This window comes from Silene latifolia, chromosome 6, assembly GCF_048544455.1.
Source record: "Silene latifolia isolate original U9 population chromosome 6, ASM4854445v1, whole genome shotgun sequence".
Lineage (NCBI taxonomy): Eukaryota > Viridiplantae > Streptophyta > Magnoliopsida > Caryophyllales > Caryophyllaceae > Silene > Silene latifolia.
In genome coordinates this window covers 69,528,826-69,551,914 of record NC_133531.1, presented here as the reverse complement: position 1 = coordinate 69,551,914, position 23,089 = coordinate 69,528,826, and the positions used below count along the sequence as shown (strand labels likewise).

The 23,089-nt window shown below is 35.2% G+C and overlaps 1 protein-coding gene across 1 annotated transcript; it reads left to right on the top strand.

Annotated features, from left to right (window-relative positions):
- Positions 1 to 20,900: 20,900 nt before the first annotated feature.
- LOC141588196 (uncharacterized) lies at positions 20,901 to 21,686 on the top strand. The gene is made up of 2 exons (XM_074409651.1): positions 20,901 to 21,048; positions 21,130 to 21,686. Exons 1-2 carry the CDS (start codon positions 20,901 to 20,903, stop codon positions 21,684 to 21,686), a joined length of 705 nt encoding a protein of 234 aa, XP_074265752.1.
- The last annotated feature ends 1,403 nt before the right edge of the window (positions 21,687 to 23,089 follow it).

Here is a 23,089-nt window from a genome sequence, read left to right as displayed (position 1 = left end):
AACATGCATGGTCTAATGAGACTCGAGTTGGTTTATATCTTACAAGTCTCATTGAAAAGATAAGAGATGGTAGTAAATGCAAGGATTCATAGGCTTAGCATTTCATCAAACATAACATGTGCATGAGTTGAGATCATAACAAGCAAGCAAATAAACCATGAAAGCATATTAGTTTAAGCATGAATCATTCCCCATGTTTATTTCCCCTAATTACCCATTAATCCTAGCTAAGTAACTACTCACTCATGATCAAGTTTAACATGTTAATAAGGTTGTCAATCATACTAACAAAGCCAAACATGATAAACAAGTAAGAAAGATTAACAATAATTAAAACAAGGATTAAGAGAATTATACCTATGGAGATTCCAAAATAATAATGCAAAGAATAATAGAATAACTTGATGATTGATGGAAGGTTGTCAATCTCCCAATAAACCCAATAATCTTCTAATTACCCAACAATAAACTTGAATTACTCAATGATAAACTTGAACAATGATTAAAGGAAAGATTAATGTGTAATTTGTGGAAAGATTAAATGATAATCTATTCTAATCTACTACTAATCTAATCTAAAGAAGGATTGAATTAACCTAATGAAAACTTGATTCTAATCTAATGAAAACTTGATGGTTTGATTATTACAAATGGGGTATATATAGTAGAGCATCATTAGGTTAAGCAAGGGTAAAATAGTAATTACACTTTTGAGTTTTAAGCATGGAAACGCTGGTCTCAAAAGAAATACGCGCGGATTATGGTTCACGTAGCAAGGGAAGGCTTCCTGTCCAGGAATACGCTCGTCCCGAGCGAAATATGGGCGTCCTGGACTTCAACCCGAGCGGGTTGAATTTGACCCGAGCGGGTTGAGCTGTATCTTGAGCTCGGATTGTAAAACGGACGTTATTTCCTCATCCGGACTCCTATTGGAGTGATTCAAAAGCCTAGATCACTTGATTTTTCGACGCCGTTTCATCTAGCATACTTTCAGAGACAAAGGAGCAACCCTTGGTTTGGTTTTCGAGCGATTTCTTCATGCAATGCCTTCCTTCTCGTCATCCTTACTTTTAACCCTTTGATCCTTCTATATACACTTTATTACTACATCTTTGGTCATCATTCTTGCCTCCTCTTCATACTAGTCCATCTAATATCATCAATAAGCTTCCAAATATGCACGAAAGACGGGAATTTCCGCCTTATTATCTCCTTTTCTACAAAACATATGAAATGCGATAGAAAAGCAAAAAGGAAGGTTTTTGCGGATAAAATGGTCATGAAATGCTATAATAGTATGCAAAATAGGTTCAATTAGGGGACTAAATGTGCGCAAATAATGTTCACATCACCAACTCAGGCATCAAGATGTCACGGTCGAGCCTTTGGAGCATATGAGTTCAGGGTATGCATTGACGTTGTCATGGAATATATGGAGGATACACCATTACCTCTACCAACTGAAGAACTTTTTAATGTTGGTGAGGCAATTATTTCATTTGTTCCCTGGCCGAGAAACTTAATCAGTTTGCGCTACTTAGAGGTGTGGATGTCATTTTAAAGTTGGAAGTTACATTTATTAAACCCTTCTATCTTGAATCATAATACAATGGCGCCACGACAATATTATTCTAGGCTTCAACGGCCTCTGCTGGTGGTGAAGTAAGGGAGTCATATATGGCCAGCCTTACCCCGTGTTCAACACATAAAAGTTAGTTCTGAATGAACCGTACTGAAAATTGCATTGTAAAATGCCTTAACCCTCGAGACTTCACACAATATAATGTCATTAGTAGGATAAACCATTCATATATTGTGGATGCCTGTTTGGCTAACATTTAAATATGTTGGAGCTTGTGTCCTCCACAAATTAGTGTGATAACATTTATAAATCTCTTATAGGTTCACAAGGGTATACTTCGTATTTTATCAGTTGATTAAAGATTACCTAATAACAGTTGGCTTGCTAGAAAGTTTGACGTTATTATCATACTGATGGCGGTGATCAACTGGTCCCTAAAAGTCACACCTAAAGGATGTGTTTGAGAGATGTGATTATGGAAATGTAATCACATTGATGCCTTATATGACTAAAAGGTTAGTCCAAGTATTTGACTAAACAGTTAGTCAATGTGTTGATGAGACGATTATTTAATTTAATTAAATAATATTAGCCGAGACGAATTAATCACAATTAAATAAATTGAATATAATATGTTATATTTAATAAATGTATATAATGTTAGCTTAAACGAGTTAAGATGTTAATTAAGTAATTAAATGTAATCGGTTATATTTAATTAGCTAACTATAAATATGTGATATTTATAGTTAAGGTATATATTATACAAGATTGTCATAATAAATTTATTACGACTCTAGGTATTAATAAATCGATCGCAAAGTCATTGTGTGCGTAGACTTATTAATACGGAATAAAATATATGACGATTTATAACTATGCACATTTTATACATTAAAGTAACTACCAAAAATAAGGAGATTTCTCTCCTTATTTTGGTTCACTCGGTCAAAGACAAAAAGGAAGAAAAAAAATATCTCCCTAATTACTCTCCTTCATTTCGGTTATTATAAGGAGAGAAGGAGATCATTTTGGTAATTCTTCTTAACCTAATTTTGACCTAGCATCCTCTCATCAAAGAAAAACACAAAAACCTAAAATTAATCAGTGAATTTTGGGGATCGATTCTAGCGAAGAACAAAGGCATATCTCATATCATCTTGGGTGCAACTGATAGGAGAATATCATTGCGATATTGTTCATAGGCCATATTAGCTAGGACCGAAGGTTATTTCTTAATTCTCTTCTATTTTGTTTATGCAATTCTTTTATGACTAGTTTTCATAATAATAATTTCGTTATAATCCTTATAATGTTAATGGAAGTATACCGATATTTCCCACAAGTGGTATCATAGCCAAGGCCACGAAATTATTTTTGTTGAATTATCATAATTGAATTTAAACAAATTTTCGAAGAAAAAAAAAAGGGATTCGGCTGTCAAAATTTTTTTTGCCGTAGGGTTTTATTTTTTTTGCCGATTGCTTTTGTTCTTTTTTGGTGATTATTTCCATTTTGATTCATTCATTTTGTTGTTTTAATAAGTTAAAATGATTATAAGATGAATTTGTAGATATTTGATTTAATGAGGATTAAATTAAAATGTAAATGGAGAATGTTTCTTTGATGATAAATTGTTTTTTTTGCTATATAGTTTTTGGCATAAATGGTTGTAAATCGTTGTTTAGAATCATGTTTCATAAATTTACATGTTTAAATTATAAGGTGATTATGCCAATCTTGTTCTAATAGCAACTATAAACGAATTTGTTCATCGAATTGTTTTTTTTTATTAGGGCAATATGCCGAAATAAAAAAAGAAGTTTTTTTGTTTTTTGGCAAACAGCCGTGAGCAAAAGAAAAAAAGGGCTGTTTTTTTATTTTCTGCATTGCCGAAATAAAAAAAATATAATAAGGACTGTTTTTTTTTTAGCCGTGAGCACCAAGAAAAAAAGGAAAGCTGTTTTCTGTTTTTTAGTTTAGCCGAGCTGAAAAATAAAAAAAAATCTGTTTTTTTTTCACTGTTTTGCCGAGACTCAAAAAGAAAAAAAAAAGGTTTTTGGTTTTGTTTGTTTTGGCCAATATTGATTATACATTAAATCAATAATGTATGATTAATTGTTGTGAAGAAGTTCACAATTTTAGATACCTAATTATTTTAAAGAAGTTTAAAATATTGATGGATTAATTCATATTACAAGATTAATGTGAATTAAGATTGAATTATTGTGATTAATTGAGGAATTGTCACATAATTTGATCATTTAAATAGGTGGTTTGGAAATTAATCTACATAATTAAGGAATTATGTCTTGCATGTTTAATTTATTTAGTTGATGCATTTTTTTTAGTTGAATGAATCGTTGAATGGATTTATTTACGTATTTTTGCAATCGGTTGTAATTTGTAATACCTAGTGTGGCCTTAGTTAAATTATGTTTTCGTAATGATGGAAACATAATTTTTAATGTAATTTGAGATCTCGTATCTCCGTTTGGTTTTCTTTATTTATTACAGTTTTGAAATTAGAATGTAAATAGGTTTATTATGTAATTTTAAATTGTAATTTTTTGAGAAGACTAAAGATGGAGATTGAAGCTCACTCCCGTTACATGGATCAAGATGGAACATCAAGACAAGCTTCTCGGGTCCAAGGATGGATTCCAAAGTTGTATTTATGTTCATTTTGATAGATAGGCCACACTAGGACTTTATTTTGTTTTACGTTTTACCGTTCTTATTGCTTTTCATTCACATGCTAGTTAGTGCATCATTTTCCGCCTAAACCAAATCACCAACTAAAATGCATGAAAATTGACTCATATAGATTGTATGTAAGTTTTCATAGACATACAGATGTCACACAGTTTAAGCCATCACCTTAGTTTATTCATTCACGCATGCTAGATATTAGTTCACTTAAAATGGATTAAAATAAAGTTGATGGGATCTTCCTCTAAAACGGAAATTAAGACTAGTCTTTATAAGGGCAAACAACTATGAATCCCTTTTTCGTCGGTAGGCATAATATGACCCCTTCTACATTGGGTAAGTAGTTTGTATTGACTTAGTTTATCTCAACATTATAGTCCGAAGAGTTTCTCGTGATTATGATGGACTAAAGATAGAATTTACAGAAATTTATCGACCAAGAATTCTAACAGTAGAATTAGCCAAAAGGTTGGCTTATCAATTTACAGATAATTGAGTCTTGGGATCATTTATATAATTCTTGAGGAAGGTCAATTGTATAAATGCTTGAGTCTTCGCTTATAACAGTTTTGCATTAAGAATTAAAATCAAAACGATGCATATGCTTATTATTTTTATTCTTCTTTTCGCAGTGTAGAATACGTTTATTTTGATAATACTGTTACAACAAATGGCTGGAAATAACGAAATCTCAATGCCAAGTGCCACACTTGGACGCGAGTCCTGGCTTAAAGTTTTTATGGACAACATGAATCAGTACACACGACTGAAGAATGATGGGTCCAACTTTGCGGACTGGGAGGCAGCACTATGGAATGCTGTCATTGCTGACCGTAAGCTCAAGTACTTAACTGAGCCAATACCGGTAAACCCAGGCCCCAATGCAGGAGTTAACGAGTCACTTGCTTATAGTGATTTCGTCATGGAAGTGGGTGCGATAAAGAACGTACTCATATTTGCAATGGAAACCAATTTGCAGAGACGCTTCATAGCCCAAGGTGCAAACAAGATTTTCACCACGCTCACTAACGAGTTCTCAAAAGCACCGAGAATCGTTACTTATGAGCATACATGTCGCTTCTTTGATGCGAAACTCCAAAAGGGCCAACCGGTTAGCCCACACATTCTTAACATGATTGAGAATGTCGAGAAATTGGAGGCACTTGATTGCAAAATCAGTGAGAGCATAGTCATTGACCGTATGCTTCATTCACTTCATGATGGTTTTGCCCTTTTTAGGGCGAACTACTACATGAATGACTTGAAGAAAAGTCCTCATGAGTTACACTCACTTCTCGTACAGACCGAGAAGGATATGAAATTGAGTGGGAGCATGAAGCAGGATGTTCTCATGATTTCCAACAAGAATAAGGGTAAGGGCAAAGCTCCCGGCGACCTAACTGTAGGTAAGCCAAAGTTTAAAAAGCCAGGAAACGGTAAGAGTGGGCCTGGTGAGACTAGTGGCTCACAGGGCAAGGCAAAGAGCAAGGGCGGTGACATTAAATGCCACCATTGTCACAAGACTGGACATTGGAGGAGGAACTGTCCCGTGTACCGTGAGGACATAAAAGCAGGCCGCGTCGTTCCTGTTGGTATGTCATCTTATATTCATATGATTGAGATTAACCATGCAAGTTTCGTAACTTGGGTACTTGATACTGGTTGTGGTTCTCATCTGTGTAATCATTTGCAGGGCCTAAGAAACATCACACCTCTCGGAAAGGGTGATGTGGACCTGCGAGTCGGGAATGGAGCTAGAGTTGCTGCAGTCTCGAAGGGAACATATGTAATCCAACTCCCTAGTGGTTTTGAGTTATTTTTATATAACTGTTACTATGTACCCAGTTTATCTAAGAACATTATTTCTGTTTCCGTACTCGATAAAGACGGTTTTGCATTTTCAATAAAGGATAATAGCTGTATTTTCTCTTTTAATAAAATGATTTATGGCAAAGCAGTTTCCATGAATGGAATTTACATCTTAGATCAAACCACGGAAATATTACACGTGAATAATAAGAAATTAAAGGTTGGTGACAAAGATCAAATCTATCTATGGCATTATCGAATGGGACACATAAATGAAAAACGTGTAAAGAAACTCATCGATAATGGGACTATTCCCGCATTCGATTTTTCTACATTTGGCACGTGTGAATCATGTCTTATTGGAAAAATGACTCGAATTTCCTTCAAAGGTGTTGGAATGCGCGCTAGTGACCTATTAGGACTCATACATACTGATGTTTGTGGACCTATGTCAATTAACGCTAGAGAGGGCTATAGATATTTTATCACTTTCACGGACGATTTGAGTAGATACGGATATGTCTACTTGATGAAGCATAAAAGTGAGTCCTTTGAGAAATTCAAGGAATACCAGAACAAGGTTGAGAACCAACTGGGTAGAAAGGTAAAAGCACTCCGTTCAGATCGGGATGGCGAATATATTTCAAATAAATTTGATCAACACCTTAAAGACTGTGGAATCATTTTGCAGTTAACTCCACCTGGAACACCTCAATTGAATGGTGTGTCCGAACGGAGAAATCGAACATTACTTGATATGGTTCGATCCATGATGAGTCACACGGTAGTACCTGATTCATTATGGGGTTTTTCTCTTTGTCACCGCTCTTATACTTAACCAAGTCCGACTAAAGCTGTCGACAAGACTCCATATGAAATGTGGAAGGGAACATTCCCTAACTTGTCCTTTATTCGGGTTTGGGGCTGCGAGGCTTATGTCAAGTGGAGACACGAGGACAAGCTCGGCCCGCGATCGGTCAAGACATACTTTATTGGTTATCCAAAAGGAACGTTTAGTCATTACTTCTATTCGCCTACCGAACATCGAGTTTTTGTTGCGGCTAGTGCGACGTTCTTAGAGAAAGAATTTCTCGAGAACAAGACAAGTAATAGAACCTTCGAGCTGTCGGAGATTCAAGAACCAACAACTGAGGAACAGATGGAGGAATTTGTTCCTCCAACTGATGATACGGTTAATATTCCTGAGGAACCTAGGAGGTCGGGTACACTACTACAAATTCAGGCAACTACAACGCCTCTTTAACAACGATTATTCACGAAAATCACAATAGACGTTGTAGAATGTATGGCGCGAATTTTACTAAAATCAATTACAACGGGTATGGTTATAACAACCGTTGTTATTAGTTTTAACAACGGGTCACACATGCACAACCGTTGTTAATAATTTGGCGCAAAATTGGCGCAAAGTTAGTGAAAAGTAATCACAACGGTTATTTTTGAAACCCGTTGTTAAAACTTATTTAACAACGGGTGTTTTTTTACAACCGTTGTTAAAACACATTTCACAACGGTTGTTGTTTAATAACCGTTGTCAATACCTTCCATACTATAAACCACACAAACAGAAGTCTGCTGCAGCCACAAAACACAACCCTTAATACACAAACACAAACACAGCAGACAAACAAACACAAAACACACACTCTCTTTCTCTCTTTCTCACTTTCTCATCGTCGCTTTATCTTCTCGCCGTCACTGTTGATTTCATCGTCTATTACGTTACTGTATTTATCGTAAATCTAAGTAAATCCTTAGTTTCATCGTCATTATTTTCTTTTTCTATTTATTTCTTTTGCATGTATGTGTTTTTATCGACCATTATGTTATTTGTTTAAGTATTGTTCGCATAATTAGTTAATAAAACAATGAAGAAGCAAGATGAAGAAGCAAGATAAACATAATTAATATATATATATATATATATATAAATTAAAAAAAAAAATTACATATATAAAAATGCAATTCTTATATTTTCATAGAGGATCTTATTCTGCTCTATCGTATCCGTCCTCTCCTCCTTGGCTATTTGGAGGTTCCGTTCGCCATTCTTGCTATATCGTTATATAGCCGCAAATCGCTATTTGCTCCGTCAAGCCATCTTCTTTGGCGTGCTTCAGTGCGGATCGAGCATCCGCAAGGTAGCTCCTGAAACTTTCCTCAATATGGAGGAACTGGCGGATGAAGTTGTTGTTGTTCTCGATCATGGTAAGAGTCTTAAGGATGAAATCATTCATTTTGTTGGAGTTTTTGGAGTTTGTTTTGAAAGATTAAGTAGAGTTTGTTTTAGCAGTTAGGGTTTGGAGATGAATATATTGAGATAATGGAAATGTTAGTTGAGATAATGCAATGTATTTAAACTAAGCAATGTGTGGGTTGAGTTGCTTTTTAATTAATATATATGTTAGGAAGTTGTGCCATAATCATCATCATATCTCTCAATAATCTTTTGCTTCAAATCTTATTACTAACCCTTCTCATTCCATATTATCCGTTCATATGTACAAGTGATGTCGTAATAATGCATGCATCGGAATTATAACGGGCCGTAATTATGCATGCATCTAGTAATATTTAATTTAATTTTTTTTTATTTTTTAAGAACAAACAACAACGGTTATTTACAAACAACCCGTTGTCTTTAGTTATAACAACGGTTTTGTATATTAAAACCCGTTGTTATAACTTTCCCCCCAAAATTGAGTCACACTTTCCACAACGGGTTTTTATACATAAAACCGTTGTTAATAGTTTTAACAACGGTTTCCTTAAGAAAACCAACCGTTGTTAAAACCTTTTACAACGGACGCTTTAACAACGTCCGCTTTTTTATATAACAACGGTTTTTTACCGTTGTTATAGCCTGTATCTGTAGTAGTGGTAGAGTCTCTAATCCTCCGGACAGATACATTGGTATGGTCGAGGAGAGTGACGTTTTGCTCCTAGAGAGTAATGAACCCGCTACCTATAAAGGTGCCATGACCTGTTCCGACTCAAAGCTATGGCTCGAAGCCATGCAATCCGAGATGGACTCCATGTATGAGAATGACGTATGGGATCTAGTTGATTTACCTAATAAGGTAAAACCTCTACAGTGCAAATGGCTTTAAAAAATAAAGCATTCTGTAGACGAGCAACCAGATACCTATAAGGCACGACTAGTGGCAAAAGGTTTCACTCAAGTGCACGGTTTGCATTATGATGAAATTTTTGCACCCGTAGTTATGCTGCGTTCCATTCGGATTATCTTAGCGATTGCCGCTTTTCATGACTATGAAATTTGGCAAATGGATGTGAAAACCGCCTTCTTAAACGGTTATTTGGAGGAGGAGTTGTACATGGTGCAACCCGAAGGTTTCATAGATCCTGAGAATCCTAAGAAAGTGTGCAAGCTTAAGCGTTCCATTTATGGACTTAAGCAAGCTTCTCGTAGTTGGAATCATCGTTTCGACCAGGTGATAAAAGAGTATGGTTTCACTCGATCGGTCGAGGAACCATGCTTATATATCAAGTCGAGTGGGAGCAAGATTGTATTCTTGATATTGTATGTCGATGACATACTCTTGATTGGGAATGACATTCCTCTCTTATCTTCGGTTAAAGGATGGTTGAAGAACCATTTCCAGATGAAAGATCTAGGTGAGGCACAACGCATATTGGGAATCCGTATCTACCGAGATAGATCATGACCAACTCCAAGAAGGGGAACCTTCCAATGACGTCTGGGATGCAGTTGAGCAAGTCTCAGTCACCCACGACGCCTGAAGGGATTGAGCGCATGAGTCGTATTCCTTATGCATCAGCTATAGGATCAATCATGTATGCCATGATATGCACACGTCCAGACTTGGCATATGCATTGAGTATGACGAGTCGGTACCAAAAGAATCCAGGTGAAACACACTGGATAGCTGTTAAAAACATCCTCATGTACCTACGGAGGACTAAGGATAGGGTATTGACTTATGGAGGAGATACTAAGCTATGCGCAATCGGTTACGTAAATGCTAGCTTCCAAACGGATCGAGATGATTCAAAATCTCAGTCCGGGTTCGTCTTCACTCTTAATGGTGCTGCGGTCAGCTGGAAGAGTTCCAAACAGAGTGTTGTAGCAGATTCTACCACTGAATCCGAGTACTATGTCGCTTCGGAAGCAGCAAAGGAAGCTATATGGATGCGTCAATTCTTACAAGGACTTACGATAGTTCCTAGTTAGAATGACCCGATCACCATCTATTGTGACAATAGAGGTGCCATCTTCCAGGCTAAGGAGCCTAAGTCTAGCAACAAATCTAGACATGTACATCGAAAAGCTCACCTGATCCGTGATTACGTGGAGCAAGAAGAGATAGTGATTGAAAAGATAGCTTCGGATGACAACATCGCGGATCCTCTCACTAAATCGTTGAATTATGATAAGCATGAAGGGCACGTTATTTCCATAGGAATTAAACGTGTTCCTGAGTTGTAGTAGTTGATTATGGATATGATACATTATCTTTTTCATATACTATTTATAACTTCATCATTTTATTACATATTTTGTTTTTCATGTGGATTGTACTGACAACATTGAACGCCACAAAGTGAACTGAATTACATTATTTTATTTTTTTTTGTCCGTAATCGCCCATATGAGCTGATAACTCTGGCTATTATATTGTGCAGTCGATTGATGGTGGGTTCAACGAGCCATAAGTCAATCAGTTGGCTGATCGATCACAAATACGGGTTATAACGATACCTCGTAGGACAATTATTTTGTGACAACGTAATGGAGTTCTAAATGTTTAAAAACATTCGGTGCCAGGTCGTGGATTGGACGTCCATTGTGTTCCTAGAGTCGATTCTTTTGACTATCGACTGTCTCTTGAGATTAAGGCAGTTTTTGGGTGACTTTGGTTTCTTTCTCATTGTCTGCCGTAACTGGAGACTCAGTAGATTTTTTCTGGGTCATTTCATACTGTGCTTACATCTGCAGGATTCGAGTTGAAGAAAATATCCAACCCTTATCAGGTTTAGTTATTTCTCAGGGCCACTCGAGGAGTTGTAACTGAAATGCATGGCCATGCTCGAATGATGATTCGTTTATCAGTTAAGTTACTCTCTAGTCGGGGAAACCACTCTTGATATTGATCACTTGTAAAATACGACCTTTGTGAATACGGATTTTGCAAATTGTTTTACATTGAGTGGGAGAAATTTTAGGATATGAGAATCGGTTATCGCACATACACTTGTGAGGACAAGTGGGAGTTTGTTGGAGCTTGTGTCCTCCACAAATTAGTGTGATAACATTTATAAATCTCTTATAGGTTCACAAGGGTATACTTCGTATTTTATCAGTTGATTAACGATTACCTAATAACAGCTGGTTTGCTAGAAAGTTTGACGTTATTATCATACTGATGGCGGTGATCAACTGGTCCCTAAAAGTCACACCTAAAGGATGTGTTTGAAAGATGTGATTATGGAAATGTAATCACATTGATGCCTTATATGAATAAAAGGTTAGTCCAAGTATTTGACTAAACAGTTAGTCAATGTGTTGATGAGACGATTATTTAATTTAATTAAATAATATTAGCTGAGACGAATTAACTGTCAATTCGTAAATTGGATATAATATGTTATATTTAATAAATTTATATAATGTTAGCTTAAACGAGTTAAGATGTTAATTCGTAATTAAATGTAATCGGTTATATTTAATTAGCTAACTATAAATATGTGATATTTATAGTTAAGGTATATATTATACAAGATTGTCATAATAAATTTATTACAGACCGGTATTAATAAATCGACTGCAAGCTGTTGTGCGTAGATTTATTAATACGGAATAAAATATATGACGATTTATAATTATGCACATTTTATACATTAAAGTAACTACCAAAAATAAGGAGATTTCTCTCCTTATTTTGGTTCACTCGGTCAAAGACAAAAAGGTAGAAAAAAAATAACTCCCTAATTACTCTCCTTCATTTCGGTTATTATAAGGAGAGAAGGAGATCATTTTGGTAATTCTTCTTAACCTAATTTTGACCTAGCATCCTCTCATCAAAGAAAAACACAAAAACCTAAAATTAATCAGTGAATTTTGGGGATCGATTCTAGCGAAGAACAAAGGCATATCTCATATCATCTTGGGTGCAACTGATAGGAGAATATCATTGCGATATTGTTCATAGGCCATATTAGCTAGGACCGAAGGTTATTTCTTAATTCTCTTCTATTTTGTTTATGCAATTCTTTTATGACTAGTTTTCATAATAATAATTTCGTTATAATCCTTATAATGTTAATGGAAGTATACCGATATTTCCCACAAAATATGCAATCGCCTTTCCATAAAAAAACAATTCGGTTTGTGAGTAAAGTAGAAAAGTCGGTGAGTAATCGGTTTGTGCCTTTTTTTCCAGGAATCTCGAAAGACCATGAATTAGAAGCGGAAGAAAAGTCGGTGAGTAAGACTAAATGCGAAAAGCGGAAGAGAGCTAATGAGAGTACTAATTCCAAAAAAGTAGAAAGTGCTAAAAGTAAAACAAATGATCCATTGGCTAGTTCAAACAATACTTTGAAAACACTTTTGGACCAGAAATGTGATTATAGATGATTCTTGTCCAAGGTAGTTAGTATGATGAGCGAAACTCAAGTAACGGATGTGCATTTGAGCGAGGATGTTCTAGGATCTAAGCGAAGGTTGTGACTTGCCAAGGAGGACATTACTACATTGTTGAACATGGGAAAGATCTCCTTCCAGGTCATGAGACTTTTGTTGGGTATGTATTGACTCCGGATTTAAAATTAGGATCTCATAGCTAGTTTTACATTGGTAAATATTGATTTGAAGTATATGCTGGTTATACTTCTATGTATATTGTTACAGGTACTTGTCTAGCGTTTGTGACATCAAAACATATGGGTTCTTATTTCCAGAAATGACTTCACTACTAGGCGGCCATGAATTAGAGGGAGCAATAACATATATTTCAAACTGGATGAAAAAGAAGAAAATCAATATTTACATCGCTCCATATTACAAAGAGTAAGTACTCACCCTTATATAAAACAAAATTGTCAACAGTTTGATTATTTTGATTACTTAAGTGACAAATTATTTATAGGGATCACTAGATGCTCACTGTAATTGACATTGTTGAGCATAATCAAGTATATTGGTTCGATTCAATCGGAAATTCAGTGCCTTCAGCGTTGAGAACTTTAATTAATACGTAAGTTCGACTTAATAGTTATTCTTGATATGCAAGATGTTCATTGAAAGAACATTTTTCAACATGGATGACATTTTTTTGTTGGAAACCTTATATTAGATCTATAAGAGCATACGGCTACACTGGTGGGTCAAGGAAGAGTTCTCAAGCACTGCAATGGGTGAAAGTTGATGTAAGTTATTGATATGCAATAGTAGACTCATTTATATTACGTTTAATTTACAAAGTGTGTTGGTTTAATTAATTCGTCGTGTTGTTTTATTAGTGTGCTCGTCAGCCAAGTGTTATACAATGCGGTTACTACATCATAAGGTATATGCTGGAAATCGTCACTCGTCCTAATCGGACGACAACTATCAATGAGGTCAGATTATCCCACTCGCCTGTTGTCCTGCAAATCTTGGTGTTGCCTTGTAAATTTTCCCCCATACAATCCCATTATTATAGCTAGAATTGAACTCTTCAGCTAGCTCAGACCTATTATATCTTTTATTATGTGTGTTATTATCTAATTAGAAACCTTTATGTGCATGATTTACAGCTTTTTCAAGACAAAATGGCTTATTCAGAAAAAGAAATCAATGAGGTTCGAGACTTATGGGCGAACTATTTTCTTAATGTCTAGTCATAGTAATGTGTTAGCTATATTTTGCAAACTATGTTTTGGACCTCTGTAGGTTGTTGAATTTGGACGGCATTTGTATAAACTATGTTTTGGTAAGGTCGTTGTAAGAAACTATGACGAACGACCTTTCTTGGTTGTTGAATTTGGACGACGTTATATGAATCTATGTTTTGGTCGTTATATGAAAGTATGACGAACGACCTTTGGTTGTTAGTTGTTGAATTGTGGGTGGTGTTTTTTTGTTATGAATGGCCTATGTTTTGATAAGCCTGCAGATCTATGAATGGCCTGTTTTATAATTAGCAATTCCAATTTTTTAAAAGAAAAAGGACAGCGGTTTATTATTAGACGGATTATAATATCATTTATAATACACACGAGGTTTAGGTAAAACACTGATGAATATAGGTACGTAAAGACATCAGAGTTCTATGTAAACTGATGTACATAACAGCAACAGACATCGGATTACAACTAAACACTGATGTACATAATACTAAAAGACATCGGATTATAACTATACACTGATGTATATTAATATATATGGACATCAGATATATAGAAATCCGTTGTGCAACTTTTAATGGACATCATCAGTTTAAAATCCGATGTACATTAATCTACAATGGACATGACCGAACTCTACATCGGGTGTGTATCCGATGTCCACATAACAAAATGTCCGATGTGGATAACGAGTTTTGCAGTAGTGCACTAGTGAGGGATCATTAGTGCATTCGTAATCGGTCTCGGTTGGTGTGTGTCGGGAATCCTAGTCACGATTATCAAGTCTGGCACACGAAAGCAATAAAAGTAAGCAATACGATTATTGAAAGCAAGAAACAAGTAATATCAAGCTTTTGGATGAGAAGCGGTTTTTGATTGACTAGCACCTCTCATAGAGGCAAATTTGATAGTTTGGTCCTGGTAGCAGGATACATTGATTGTGTAGAATAGCGATATGTTTTCTAAACGCCTAAAAACATATCTTAAACTAAAAACGAGACTCCAAGATTCGACACGCAGGAAGTAGTCTTGGAGTACTAAATGAAACTAAAAACATGAATGAAAATACATGAGTACAAATAAGAAATCTAAGGGTTCAAAGTGGAAGGACCGCACAAGAATTTTTAGGGATTGTGCGCTACAATTGCGACTCATTACACCAAGCCACAAACAATGCTCCTCACTTAAATCAATTCCCGCATGTGAACCTCTATCCGGTCCTCAACTCCTCGCCATACATCAACTTAATTATATTATCATCCCGATTCTGGCACACGAACGCAGATAACGTAATACTCCTTATATATGTTACTTCTCTTAAACTAAAATTAACAGCTTCTTTAGAGTAAGATTAAAACAACAGTTAATAACAAAACAAGAATATAAGTTAACCTACATTATTTAAGTTCTTGGTGTAGACAACGCAATACCAACTCATCAAGACAACAATCCATTAATTAAGATCAAAACAACCTTTTAATAAAGTAAGATGAGAATATTACATATCATAGTAAGAATTTTCAAAACAAGCTAACACAACCAAAAACCCTAGAGTGAAACCTATGACTGCGTAGAGCGATAACTCGAGGTTTGACCTTGATTTCCGCGACTATGGCTAGGAAATCAAAACTGCAACGTCAACGAGAGATGACATTGCGTGGAAGAAGTATTCATGTAACACAAGAGGATTCTTCTAGCAAGATTTCAGAGGAGGAAACAGAGAATGTTATGGAAAATAGTAATGATTCGTGCCCTAAATCTATGCATGGAAAACCTAATGAAGAGGAAGGAGGGAAAACGAAAGATGTCAATGAACTTGTAGGAATTCCTGAACTAGTGGTTGAAACGGACACCGAGGGTGAAACGGATGATGATGGTGATGATAGTGTCCATGAGGAAGAAGAAGAAGTAGTGAAGGAAACACAGGAGGTTTTGATTATCAAGAGGATGATACGAAAAACAGAGGATGATGATATGCTCCAAATTCGGTTTGAGGATGTGGAAGAGGAGGTTGTGTCGGAATCGGCGGTGTTATGCTATATACTAGGGGCTAATCCTCCTTCGGAGGTGATTGAAGGTTTCATCAGGCGTATATGGACTAAATACAATATTGATAAAATATCCTTCATGCCAACAGGTGTATTTTTGGTTAGGTTCAAAACTGTGGAAATGAGAGACAAAGTATTACAAGCAGGGCATTTCCTTTTTGATAATAAGCCGATGATTGTTAAGGCATGGCATAAAGATTCGGGAATGACAAAGAAGGATGTGCAATCAGTCCCAGCATGGGTTAGATTGCATAATCTGCCATTAAAATTCTGGGGAAAAAGTTTGCCAAAGATTTCAAGTTTAGTGGGAAAATATGTGAAAAATGATCAGGCTACAGAAGAAAGAACAAGGTTGGGATTTGCCAGAGTTATGGTGGAAATGATGGTGGACCAAAAGTTGCCTGAGAAAGTATCTTTCAGGGATGAGAATGGGAAGATAGTTCAAATAGAGGTGAAATTTTAGGATATGAGAATCGGTTATCGCACATACACTTGTGAGGACAAGTGGGAGTTTGTTGGAGCTTGTGTCCTCCACAAATTAGTGTGATAACATTTATAAATCTCTTATAGGTTCACAAGGGTATACTTCGTATTTTATCAGTTGATTAACGATTACCTAATAACAAATGGTTTTGCTAGAAAGTTTGACGTTATTATCATACTGATGGCGGTGATCAACTGGTCCCTAAAAGTCACACCTAAAGGATGTGTTTGAAAGATGTGATTATGGAAATGTAATCACATTGATGCCTTATATGAATAAAAGGTTAGTCCAAGTATTTGACTAAACAGTTAGTCAATGTGTTGATGAGACGATTATTTAATTTAATTAAATAATATTAGCTGAGACGAATTAACTGTCAATTCGTAAATTGAATATAATATGTTATATTTAATAAACGTATATAATGTTAGCTTAAACGAGTTAAGATGTTAATTCGTAATTAAATGTAATCGGTTATATTTAATTAGCTAACTATAAATATGTGATATTTATAGTTAAGGTATATATTATACAAGATTGTCATAATAAATTTATTACGGACGGTATTAATAAATCGATCGCAAGTCACAGTGCGTAGATTTATTAATACGGAATAAAATATATGACGATTTATAATTATGCACATTTTATACATTAAAGTAACTACCAAAAATAAGGAGATTTCTCTCCTTATTTTGGTTCACTCGGTCAAAGACAAAAAGGAAGAAAAAAAATATCTCCCTAATTACTCTCCTTCATTTCGGTTATTATAAGGAGAGAAGGAGATCATTTTGGTAATTCTTCTTAACCTAATTTTGACCTAGCATCCTCTCATCAAAGAAAAACACAAAAACCTAAAATTAATCAGTGAATTTTGGGGATCGATTCTAGCGAAGAACAAAGGCATATCTCATATCATCTTGGGTGCAACTGATAGGAGAATATCATTGCGATATTGTTCATAGGCCATATTAGCTAGGACCGAAGGTTATTTCTTAATTCTCTTCTATTTTGTTTATGCAATTCTTTTATGACTAGTTTTCATAATAATAATTTCGTTATAATCCTTATAATGTTAATGGAAGTATACCGATATTTCCCACAAAATATGCACTGCTTCTGTCCATAAAAAAACAATTCTGATTTGTGAGTAAAGTAGAAAAGTCAGTGAGTAATCAGTTTGCGCCTTTTTTTTTCCAGGAATCTCAGAAAGACCATGAATTAGAAGCAGAAGAAAAGTCAGTGAGTAAGACTAAATGCAGAAAGCGGAAGAGAGCTAATGAGAGTACTAATTCCAAAAAAGTAGAAAGTGCTAAAAGTAAAACAAATGATCCATTGGATAGTTCAAACAATACTTTGAAAACACTTTTGGACCAGAAATGTGATTATAGATGATTCTTGTCCAAGGTAGTTAGTATGATGGGCGAAACTCAAGTAACGGATGTGCATTTGAGCGAGGATGTTCTAGGATCTAAGCGAAGGCTGTGACTTGCCAAGGAGGACATTACTACATTGTTGAACATGGGAAAGATCTCCCTTCCAGTCATGAGACTTTTGTTGGGTATGTATTGACTCCGGATTTAAAATTAGGATCTCATAGCTAGTTTTACATTGGTAAATATTGATTTGAAGTATATGTTGGTTATACTTCTATGTATATTGTTACAGGTACTTGTCTAGCGTTTGTGACATCAAAACATATGGGTTCTTATTTCCAGAAATGACTTCACTACTAGGCGGCCATGAATTAGAGGGAGCAATAACATATATTTCAAACTGGATGAAAAAGAAGAAAATCAATATTTATATCGCTCCATATTACAAAGAGTAAGTACTCACCCTTATATAAAACAAAATTGTCAACAGTTTGATTATTTTGATTACTTAAGTGACAAATTATTTATAGGGATCACTGGATGCTCACTGTAATTGACATTGTTGAGCATAATCAAGTATATTGGTTTGATTCAATCGGAAATTCAGTGCCTTCAGCGTTGAGAACTTTAATTAATACGTAAGTTCGACTTAATAGTTATTCTTGATATGCAAGATGTTCATTGAAAGAACATTTTTCAACATGGCTGACATTTTTTTGTTGGAAACCTTATATTAGATCTATAAGAGCATACGGCTACACTGGTGGGTCAAGGAAGAGTTCTCAAGCACTGCAATGGGTGAAAGTTGATGTAAGTTATTGATATGCAATAGTAGACTCATTTATATTACGTTTAATTTACAAAGTGTGTTGGTTTAATTCGTCGTCGTGTTGTTTTATTAGTGTGCTCGTCAGCCAAGTGTTATACAATGCGGTTACTACATCATAAGGTATATGCTGGAAATCGTCACTCGTCCTAATCGGACGACAACTATCAATGAGGTCGATTATCCCACTCGTTGTTGTCCTGCAAATCTTGGTGTTGCCTTGTAAATTTTTCCCCATACAATCCCATTATTATAGCTAGAATTGAACTCTTCACTAGCTCAGACCTATTATATCTTTTATTATGTGTGTTATTATCTAATTAGAAACCTTTATGTGCATGATTTACAGACTTTTTCAAGACAAAATGGCTTATTCGAAAAAAGAAATCAATGAGGTTCGAGACTTATGGGCGAACTATTTTCTTAATGTCTAGTCATAGTAATGTGTTAGCTAGATTTTGCAAACTATGTTTTGGACCTCTGTAGGTTGTTGAATTTGGACGGCATTTGTATAAACTATGTTTTGGTAAGGTCGTTGTAAGAAACTATGACGAACGACCTTTCTTGGTTGTTGAATTTGGACGACGTTATATGAATCTATGTTTTGGTCGTTATATGAAAGTATGACGAACGACCTTTGTTGGTTAGTTGTTGAATTGTGGGTGGTGTTTTTTTGTTATGAATGGCCTATGTTTTGATAAGCCTGCAGATCTATGAATGGCCTGTTTTAGAATTAGCAATTCCAATTTTTTAAAAGAAAAAGGACAGCGGTTTATTATTAGACGGATTATAATATCATTTATAATACACACGAGGTTTAGGTAAAACACTGATGAATATAGGTACGTAAAGACATAAGAGTTCTATGTAAACTGATGTACATAACAGCAACAGACATCGGATTACAACTAAACACTGATGTACATAATACTAAAAGACATCGGATTATAACTATACACTGATGTATATTAATATATATGGACATCAGATATATAGAAATCCGTTGTGCAACTTTTAATGGACATCATCAGTTTAAAATCCGATGTACATTAATCTACAATGGACATGACCGAACTCTACATCGGGTGTGTATCCGATGTCCACATAACAAAATGTCCGATGTGGATAACGAGTTTTGTAGTAGTGCACTAGTGAGGGATCATTAGTGCATTCGTAATCGGTCTCGGTTGGTGTGTGTCGGGAATCCTAGTCACGATTATCAAGTCTGGCACACGAAAGCAATAAAAGTAAGCAATACGATTATTGAAAGCAAGAAACAAGCAATATCAAGCTTTTGGATGAGAAGCGGTTTTTGATTGACTAGCACCTCTCATAGAGGCAAATTTGATAGTTTGGTCCTGGTAGCAGGATACATTGATTGTGTAGAATAGCGATATGTTTTCTAAACGCCTAAAAACATATCTTAAACTAAAAACGAGACTCCAAGATTCGACACGCAGGAAGTAGTCTTGGAGTACTAAATGAAACTAAAAACATGAATGAAAATACATGAGTACAAATAAGAAATCTAAGGGTTCAAAGTGGAAGGACCGCGCGCGCAATTTTTAGGGATTGTGCGCTACAATTGCGACTCATTACACCAAGCCACAAACAATGCTCCTCACTTAAATCAATTCCCGCGTGTGAACCTCTATCCGGTCCTCAACTCCTCGCCATACATCAACTTAATTATATTATCATCCCGATTCTGGCACATGAACGCAGATAACGTAATACTCCTTATATATGTTACTTCTCTTAAACTAAAATTAACAACTTCTTTAGAGTAAGATGAAAACAACAGTTAATAACAAAACAAGAATATAAGTTAACCTACATTATTTAAGTTCTTGGTGTAGACAACGCAATACCAACTCATCAAGACAACAATCCATTAATTAAGATCAAAACAACCTTTTAATAAAGTAAGATGAGAATATTACATATCATAGTAAGAATTTTCAAAACAAGCTAACACAACCAAAAACCCTAGAGTGAAACCTATGACTGCGTAGAGCGATAACTCGAGGTTTGACCTTGATTTCCGCGCCTATGGCTAGGAAATCAAAACTGCAACGTCAACGAGAGATGACATTGCGTGGAAGAAGTATATATTCATGTAACACAAGAGGATTCTTCTAGCAAGATTTCAGAGGAGGAAACAGAGAATGTTATGGAAAATAGTAATGATTCGTGCCCTAAATCTATGCATGGAAAACCTAATGGAGAGGAAGGAGGGAAAACGAAAGATGTCAATGAACTTGTAGGAATTCCTGAACTAGTGGTTGAAACGGACACCGAGGGTGAAACAGATGATGATGGTGATGATAGTGTCCATGAGGAAGAAGAAGAAGTAGTGAAGGAAACACAGGAGGTTTTGATTACTGAAGAGGATGATACAGAAACAGAGGATGATGATATGCTCCAAATTCAGTTTGAGGATGTGGAAGAGGAGGTTGTGTACTGGAATCAGGCGGTGTTATGCTATATACTAGGGACTAATCCTCCTTCGGAGGTGATTGAAGGTTTCATCAGGCGTATATGGACTAAATACAATATTGATAAAATTTCCTTCATGCCAACAGGTGTATTTTTGGTTAGGTTCAAAACTGTGGAAATGAGAGACAAAGTATTACAAGCAGGGCATTTCCTTTTTGATAATAAGCCGATGATTGTTAAGGCATGGCATAAAGATTTGGGAATGACAAAGAAGGATGTGCAATCAGTCCCAGCATGGGTTAGATTGCATAATCTGCCATTAAAATTCTGGGGAAAAAGTTTGCCAAAGATTTCAAGTTTAGTGGGAAAATATGTGAAAAATGATCAGGCTACAGAAGAAAGAACAAGGTTGGGATTTGCCAGAGTTATGGTGGAAATGATGGTGGACCAAAAGTTGCCTGAGAAAGTATCTTTCAGGGATGAGAATGGGAAGATAGTTCAAATAGAGGTGAAATTTTAGGATATGAGAATCGGTTATCGCACATACACTTGTGAGGACAAGTGGGAGCTTGTTGGAGCTTGTGTCCTCCACAAATTAGTGTGATAACATTTATAAATCTCTTATAGGTTCACAAGGGTATACTTCGTATTTTATCAGTTGATTAACGATTACCTAATAACAGCTGGTTTGCTAGAAAGTTTGACGTTATTATCATACTGATGGCGGTGATCAACTGGTCCCTAAAAGTCACACCTAAAGGATGTGTTTGAAAGATGTGATTATGGAAATGTAATCACATTGATGCCTTATATGAATAAAAGGTTAGTCCAAGTATTTGACTAAACAGTTAGTCAATGTGTTGATGAGACGATTATTTAATTTAATTAAATAATATTAGCTGAGACGAATTAACTGTCAATTCGTAAATTGAATATAATATGTTATATTTAATAAATGTATATAATGTTAGCTTAAACGAGTTAAGATGTTAATTCGTAATTAAATGTAATCGGTTATATTTAATTAGCTAACTATAAATATGTGATATTTATAGTTAAGGTATATATTATACAAGATTGTCATAATAAATTTATTACAGACCGGTATTAATAAATCGACTGCAAGCTGTTGTGCGTAGATTTATTAATACGGAATAAAATATATGACGATTTATAATTATGCACATTTTATACATTAAAGTAACTACCAAAAATAAGGAGATTTCTCTCCTTATTTTGGTTCACTCGGTCAAAGACAAAAAGGAAGAAAAAAAATATCTCCCTAATTACTCTCCTTCATTTCGGTTATTATAAGGAGAGAAGGAGATCATTTTGGTAATTCTTCTTAACCTAATTTTGACCTAGCATCCTCTCATCAAAGAAAAACACAAAAACCTAAAATTAATCAGTGAATTTTGGGGATCGATTCTAGCGAAGAACAAAGGCATATCTCATATCATCTTGGGTGCAACTGATAGGAGAATATCATTGCGATATTGTTCATAGGCCATATTAGCTAGGACCTAAGGTTATTTCTTAATTCTCTTCTATTTTATTTATGCAATTCTTTTATGACTAGTTTTCATAATAATAATTTCGTTATAATCCTTATAATGTTAATGGAAGTATACCGATATTTCCCACAAAATATGCACTGCTTCTGTCCATAAAAAAACAATTCTGGTTTGTGAGTAAAGTAGAAAAGTCAGTGAGTAATCAGTTTGCGCCTTTTTTTCCAGGAATCTCAGAAAGACCATGAATTAGAAGCGAAGAAAAGTCGATGAGTAAGACTAAATGCGAAAAGCGGAAGAGAGCTAATGAGAGTACTAATTCCAAAAAAGTAGAAAGTGCTAAAAGTAAAACAAATGATCCATTGGCTAGTTCAAACAATACTTTGAAAACACTTTTGGACCAGAAATGTGA